This window comes from Phragmites australis, chromosome 21 (assembly GCF_958298935.1).
Source record: "Phragmites australis chromosome 21, lpPhrAust1.1, whole genome shotgun sequence".
NCBI lineage: Eukaryota > Viridiplantae > Streptophyta > Magnoliopsida > Poales > Poaceae > Phragmites > Phragmites australis.
Window position 1 is genome coordinate 10,225,961 of NC_084941.1, and position 7,936 is coordinate 10,233,896.

Sequence of the window (7,936 nt, forward strand, 5' to 3'; positions counted from 1 at the left end):
TCCGATTTCTTGCCACCGCGATCACTTCAGTGCTTGAGCCACTAAGACAAGGGTCTTTGCGTTCCTGTACACACTTCTCATTGCTGCTCCACACCAAGTCGGAGGGTCAACAAGCTTGAGCAACTTCGGCTCAAGATGCCGGTGAGTCACCAAGACCCTAAGGCGCCGGCGTACCAAGAGGTACAAGCTTGGATTACTCCTTAATCCACTCTCTAGGCAGCAATGACCTAGCAACACACTCTCTAGACCTATAAGCACTGATCACTCTTAATCTTTTGCTTAATTTGCCTTGAATGATCACTTTAAGCACTTTGGTGGCTTGGATGTCTTCTCAGGTGTATATAAACTTCTATTGACTCCAGCACCCTCAAGTGACTAAGTGGAGGGGTATTTATAGCCTCAAACTCGCGCACTAGCCGTTAACCCAACGGCTCCAAAAAGTTGTTAACACCGGATGATCCGGTGAGAACAATAGTTCTAACATCAGATCATCCGGTGAGTACACTCTCACGAACTAGCCGTTGGAACCCCACTCAAGCCTCTATAAACACCGGACACTCCTGTGTATGCCTCATCCTCATCACCAGACTTTGCGGTGAGTATACCTTAGCCATCCGAGCCAACATCTTCTCTGTGTAAATTGCTCCAGTGTATTCTCCAGTGCACATCACTTCATCACCGGACCATCCAGTGCGTTATCCTCAGCCAGCCGAGCCAATGCAACCCTCTTTGAAAAATATGCTCCGGTGTATACATCTTCAAAGCACAGGACCTTCCGGTGAGGTCACTGTATTCTCCCCTTTGTCAGCAATGCTCCAGTGCTTTCCTCCAGTGTGTTCAAATCAATCACCGAACTATCCGGCAGGGTCTTCTACTTCTTCTTCTTCTTTGCACTGTTCATTGTCTGGTATATTATCCGATGCACTTCTCTTCATCACTGGACCTTCCAGCGTGTTGACCTTCGATCTTCAATGGCTGCAACCTTCGCTGGTGGTAATGCTCCGGTGTGTATCCTCCTCTGAGCACTGGACCATCCGGTGAGATCAAATCCATTTAGACACAATGCTTCGGTGTGTTCAACCATTTGAACACTGGACCATCCGATGAAATTATTTTTTCTAGTACTTCTCCAATTCAACCAAACTTTTTTCCGATTTCGGTGGCTTCTTCATGTATTGCATCCATGAGACCTACTAACATATATTCTTAACAAACATGTTAGTCTCATTGACCATGTTGTCATTAATCACCAAAATCACAATCATGGCCTAATAGAGCCATTTTCGCTATAAGAATGTCACATAGTGCGGATAAATCTAGTTCAAACGCTTACTAGCAGCGTTCAACCTTCTATTAGAAACATCAACCATAATGCCTTGATCAATATAACTTTTACATTGCTTCCAAATACACTCAACAGATTGAATGTGAACTATGAATAGTTCAGCAACATCCTTGGTCAGTTTAGCAATATCCTTGGTCACATGATGCTTTAGTTTTCCATTGGTGTTTCTTGCTAAGAAAGCTTGAAATATTTCTTTTTGTATTTCATTTGGGAGATCTTTTTTCTAAAAAAACAAGAGAGTTTTGTTTTGGATGAGAAACAGTGGGTTCCGGTAATGGCAAGAGAGTAGCATATAATAGAAAACCAAGAGAGTTAGATGTAACATTAGCATCTTCTACGGGTGGTTCCAAGTTCAAATAAATCCTACCTTTCAAAACATTGCCATTACCACTTAGAGTGCCAAAATCATGAGTACTCAGGTTGAAAATAATTGTTGCATGGCAAAAAACATTTTACTAATCTCAAATTAACAAAGAAAACAAGAGAATTACTACTAACATTTTCTACCGGTGGGTCAAAGTTCAAATCAATTCCACCTTCCAAAGCATTGTATTATCATCTAGAATGCAAACAACATGTAGGTACATGGCAAAAAAATTAGCAAAAAAAGACATTGTAATCTCAAATCAACAAAGAAAACATGAAACATATCGTATTCTTCGGCTAGTTCCATGTTTAAATCTACCCCATTAGAAGAATCATCTTGTGGCTCCATGTTCAAATCCATCTTAGCCTGGCTCACTCGCTTTGATGTGTGGCGTACTCGGTGTGTGTATATATAAACTAGTATGTACTCCTGGGTGTATGTACTTTCACCTCTCCTATACCACTTTTACACGTGTGTTATACTTCTTTATCACTTTAAATATACTTCATTAGTAATTATAAGATACTACAATACAAATCCCACAAAAAAATTTATTAAATTCCTTGATTTTTTATCATAATTTGCGTATATACTTCTTTTATGTATAAAAAAGAGTATATAGCAAAAATGAAATGCTAACATTGATTTTTTTTTTCATACAATTCATATTGAAGTATCTTAGAATTAGTATTAGAGTATACTAAAAATAATAAAAGAGTATAAAGTATTTGTTTAGGTGGTATATTGCATGTGGAGTACATACTCCTAAGTATAGAATAGGTGTATATATATATATATATATATACACAGCTAGCTTAGGCGGGAACATATTAGGCGCGGACCGAGTGAAAATGCCGTGGCGCGACTTGCATGTCGATAGCTAGCTTAGCGTGAACAAATTAGGCTTGGTGCAGCGCGAATGCAAATGGTGTACAATTTTGGCACGACAGCTAGCGAGTGCAAATGGCGTGGCGCGACTTGCATGCAGTACCAAGACTCAAACCTGATCTCTCAGCTTCCAAGTAGGACTGTAACAACCTCGGATGTAACTATTTATTGACTACAGATAGCACTAGGAGCTATTTAATATAGACACAATACGAAATAAACACCCTGAAGCATCTTAATTAAACTTTTCTTGGTATGTGAGAGCATATCTAAAACAATAGAAATTAGAAGACCAGAGAGAGTAATTAAAATATATTTATAAAATCTATTGGATTTTTATATTATAAACATATTTTTTAAGACAAATTGATTTTAAGGTTTCTAAACTAAATATTTTGAAATCTATTTAGTCAAAGTTTTAAAAATTTAATCAAATATTTTCTAAAACGACGTGTAATTATGCCAGTAAAGAGTAACTCTTCTATCTGTAGTCTGCAGTGCAGGCGACTTCTATTTGCAGGGAAACTGAACACAGCAGTGTAGTATCAGAGTAAAGCAGGGAACTTTATTGTCCATCGTGATCAAAACAGTACAGCAAGGAAATTCACCGGTATAATAAATTAACTATATGACACCAAAATTAATGGGATGGCAAATAAATAAAAACACGATCATCTGCTAAACCCCTCAACGGGGGGCCAAATATTTTGCTGCTATATTCTACCCTCCAAACTTCTCCAACAATCCCATGAGCAGTACTGAAATGCTCAAAGGCCCTCCTTGCCGTCGGCGGCACGGAGGGAGCCCAGCTGCACCGGAGCCTGAGTGGACACCACCTTGGAGGAGCCATAGGCGGCGATGTCGATCCCCTGGGTCTTCTCCTTCTCGATCTGCTCCTTGATCCAGAAGTAGGTGAACCTCAGCCCATCCTGCACAGCATTTACGGATTAATCAGAAATTGTATCTTGCAAGTTCTAATTATTTGGCAGCACCACATGGTGCGCAAACTGACTAGGGACTAATGCGTCTTTTGGGTGACACCATGAGCCTAAATTGTTTAACAGCCCCAGCATGAAGATATGGGGTATTTCAGCATTGTTACAATATATGGAAAGATATAAGATCTAGCAAGATAATGACATACCTTGAGCCTCATTGTCGGGGCCCAGCCAAGCTTCTCCTTGATAAGGGTGTTGTCAGAGTTGCGCCCCCGGACACCCTCTGGTCCAGGGATGTGGTGGATGGGCAGCTTCCTATCCTCAAAGCTGAGAACAATCTCAGCCATCTCATTCATGCTGACCATTTCATCACTTCCAATGTTCACTGGCTCACGGAAGTCTGACTTTGTCAATCTGGACAGAATTCGTATGGAATTATGTCAATTTCCCATTTCTATGCAGGCAGTGGTATAGTATGGCACTGCATCATACAAGAAGTAGATATCTACCTCAGAACACCCTCAACACACTCGTCGATAAAAGTGAAGGATCGAGTCTGCAGACCATCACCCCACATCTCAAATCTCTCGGTGGAAGTCTGAGCCTTTCTGCAGAAGGCAGCTGGTGCCTTCTCGCGACCACCTGTTACAAAGATAACATTACAAATTAAATTATTGACTCAGGAGTCAGGATAACGTATGGCCCAATTCCTGGAGAACAGGTAGATTTACCTTTCCATGTTCCAAAGGGGCCATAGATGTTGTGGAAACGGCCAATCCGGCACTCGATGCCAAAGTCCTTGGTGTAGTGCTTGCACAGCTCTTCAGTTGCAAGCTTCTCCAAACCATAGGCATCTTGAGGCTGGAAGGTAGGGAACTTAAATTTGAGTGTTCGACAAATGTCTTAACTAACAGAAATGTCATTGTATTTCAATGAACACACCTCAGCAGGCCAGGCATCAGATTCCTTCAAGCTCACATTTGTTTCAAGCTGCTTGAATTCAGGGTAAATGCATGCACTTGAGGCGTAGAAGAACCTGCATAACCAAGGAGAAACAAAATAGGAGTCAATATGTGTTGAATGTCATCGTGTGGAGCTGAGACATCGCCATTGACAGTAAGACACCTGCTTTACAAACAGAACATGTAAACAATTATGATACCACTATAGTGCTCTGGTTTTTCTTAAAGGTAATTATCAACTTGACTGCATACAAATCTGGATTAACTACTTATGGAAAATCCACCAGCTCAAATTTTACTCAGAGCTTCACAAAGACTAACATGCTTAAGAAATGTTGTTTTATATGTAGTGCCCAGGTTCAATACTAACCCCAAATAAACTCCCTCAACTAGATTAGATATACATGTTAATATTTATGCGTGGAGGAGGCCACGGCATACTGCAGTCAGATAAGAAAATGAAGTGCCATACCTCTTCACACCGCTGATACGTGCAGCCTCAAGCATGTTGAAACTGATCATGGTGTTGTTGTACATGATCACAGAGTGGTTTGACTGAATGAACCCCATGCCACCCATATCAGCAGCAAGATTGAAGACATGGTCGACACCGTTGGTGACCTTCAAACAGTTGTCCATCACCCTGAGATCAACAAGGTGGAACTCGTGGCAGAACATGTCCTCAGTCATGTGCTCATTCTTCTTCCAGTCAGAGGCGATGATGTAATGTCCCTCGCTCTTCAGACGGCGAGCAATGTGGGATCCGATGAAACCACCAGCTCCAGTAATCGAAATCCTCAGCTTCTCACTTGGCCAGTAGGGCTCCCTCTCCAACTCAGCATAGGTGTACTCGCCATAAGCGGAAACAGTCTTCTCACTGCTCCCCATTCTGTCATTTTAGGGCATTTGAAGCGACAATCAGTATATACAAATTTGTAATTAACAAATAAGAATTGATAAATTTCTCTTCATATTGATTATTAGAATTAAGACTACAAAACAAAACTGCATGGAACTCATGACAAAAAAGTTGAACAATTGAAGAGAATAGTTGGTGGAAAGAGAATCAGCATATGACAAAGCGCTGTATTTACACATCAGTTGCTAAGAGGGCAGCTCATTAATTCATCGTCAACGTAATAAGAACGACATGGCATACATAACAAGATAACCCCAAATGGCCAGCCAATCACTGCTTGAGGGAATCTTTTCAGCTAGTGGTGCATACTAGTGGTAAATAAAAAACTGATATGGCAACAGGGAATCTGAATGTGTTCAGTGTTTAAGTTTCTCAACTTAAGAAACTTGCAGATCCAGTTTACTTAAATAATAAGCACGACATGACCAAACCAAACATGAAAACAGAGCACAAAGCCTATTAGCAAACCAAAACAATACATGAGATTATGAGTATACAGAAAAATGTGCATTTAGGCGATCTCTTTGCCTATAACAGAGCAGCAATCTCGTTTCAAAAAAATAACAGAGCAACAATTTACGTCTACCTCATTTCACAATTGAGTAATTGACAAGTCAAACTGCCAAAATCGAGCTACAGAGCAACTCTAGATTTCTAGTGGAACATGAGAACTGGATCTTGGCAATCCATGGCACCGCAATTCGCAAAGTCAACAGGTAGCCCCAATCTGAGCGAGGATCCTGCAGCTCTCAGATTCACACAACAAAACAGGCAAGAATCACACAAGTGGGACCAGATACCCAAGCAACCAGATTCAAACACCCCGAGCTCTGTCATCCAAGTTCATGTCGCCGTTTTCTCTATCTCAGCGTGCCTGAAACGGACGTGTTAACAAAGCTACAGAAATCTTAAAAAGATCCTAGCTTTCCCGCAGTGGTGGATCCAGGACCAAATTTGAGCTTGGGTGGAGTCTAAGTAGAGAAGAATACCTCAAAGACATCGGTTTGAAAAATCTCTTCATTATTGATGTCCTACACACAGTGCCTACACATCAGTTTCGTAATCAATCTGATTAACCTATTAACTCTTTGGTTGTGTTTTGCCATGATGCCTATATCTTGCCGATTGCGACGTTCATTAGAAGAAACCAAAGAGAACCATTCAGTAGGGCTAGTTGTGTATCTGAAGAAAAAGAGCATCAACATTTCAGTCTAAAACAATCAAATTCCGTATCGGCTTTCAGATCACAAGAATCAGTGTGGCCCCCTCGACAAAGAGCTATCGATGCAAGCAAACTAGAATGAAAATCCAAGCTCATCTCAAACATCGTACCACACTGCTCGACAAAATGCCCCCAAGAATCAGTGCGAGCTACAGGTTGAACAAACACAGGCCAGCAGCTGTATGTCCGACAAAGCGACGAAACTTATTAAAGAAGGCTGCAGAACTAGACGCCCCTAAGAACCCAGGAGCGCATTCGGAGCCGCTCCCGAGCTGGGGAAGAACCCAACGAACCAGGGAGTCGAGCCCGATCCGGTAACCGAACGATGACGCCCGCGCAGCGACGCCATGCCGCGGAGCCGCCGCCGCCGCAGCCAAGGGGTGCCACCGCACCCACCTGCCGGCGACTCGCACCCCGGCGAGCGGCACCGCCAGCGGAGTCAGGAGCTTGGCGAGCCCGTGGCGCGCGCAGACGTCGAGCATCAAGTCAAGAGCGACGTTCCCAGACGCCCGCTCGGGGCCGGCGGCGGGGCCAAGAAAGGCCGGAGCTTTGCGAGGCGGGAGTGAGCTCTCGGCCAGAGGGGGTGGGGTGTTCTACCGCCGGGCACCTCGGGCGGCCGCCCGACTACGCCCTGGTGGATCCGCCCCTGCTTTCCCGGCACAACCGAGGCTGCAAGCCACGCGCGAGTATCCACTCAACCACAAATCGCATCCGAATTATGCATACAGACGCCAGCGTCATTGCATGGTGTCCTTACCTAGACTTCTCGCCGCGATTAAACCAAGAACCGGAGCCAAATATTCCTACGGGTGGCCAAAATCGAGCCAACGAAACATTCAAGAACACGCGGGGGCGCGAGCGACGCCAAACCGTGGACGGGGACGAGATCTCGGCGAGGGATTCGGCGGGTTTACCTCTGCTCTGTCGGTCGGCGAGGGAGGGAGGAGACGAAGACTGGGCGGAAGGATAGGAGAGGGAGATCTCCTGTGGCGCACGGCGAGTTTGGCCCACTCTTGGAAGATGGCTCGCCGTTTATTTATAGAGAGGAGGGATAGATCGAAAAGTCAACCGGTGGTTTATTATTTATCAATATATTTACTTCTCGGATTTTTTATGAACAATATTTAAGTTTTCTTCCTCATATTTAATAAAATTTGTCCAAATATATCACGTATGATATAAAATATTAGGTAACACATCAATACTGCAATAGTGTACTGTCCAAAGTTCCAAACTCCAAGTCCAAACATTGAACTGACCAAACCCAGCTGGTTCGACATGGCTGGTTTTTTGTT

At 43.2% G+C, this 7,936-nt stretch overlaps 1 protein-coding gene across 3 annotated transcripts; it reads right to left on the reverse strand.

Annotated features, from left to right (window-relative positions):
- Positions 1-3,140: 3,140 nt before the first annotated feature.
- LOC133903370 (GDP-mannose 3,5-epimerase 1) lies at positions 3,141-7,671 on the reverse strand. Of its 3 annotated transcripts, XM_062344713.1 has the most exons (9): positions 7,556-7,644; positions 6,409-6,601; positions 6,006-6,293; positions 4,973-5,389; positions 4,481-4,574; positions 4,270-4,399; positions 4,048-4,180; positions 3,745-3,952; positions 3,141-3,529 (listed from the first exon to the last, which is right to left on the reverse strand). In XM_062344713.1, the coding sequence occupies exons 3-9, from the start codon at positions 6,008-6,010 to the stop codon at positions 3,368-3,370; spliced, it is 1,149 nt and encodes a 382-aa protein (XP_062200697.1). In that variant the 5' UTR covers positions 6,011-6,293; positions 6,409-6,601; positions 7,556-7,644; the 3' UTR covers positions 3,141-3,367. The 3 variants fall into 3 exon arrangements, with proteins under 3 accessions (XP_062200697.1, XP_062200698.1, XP_062200699.1); XM_062344714.1 differs by lacking the exons at positions 6,006-6,293; positions 6,409-6,601 and having other exon boundaries at positions 7,556-7,671; XM_062344715.1 differs by lacking the exons at positions 6,006-6,293; positions 6,409-6,601; positions 7,556-7,644 and adding an exon at positions 7,399-7,528.
- Positions 7,672-7,936: the final 265 nt, after the last annotated feature.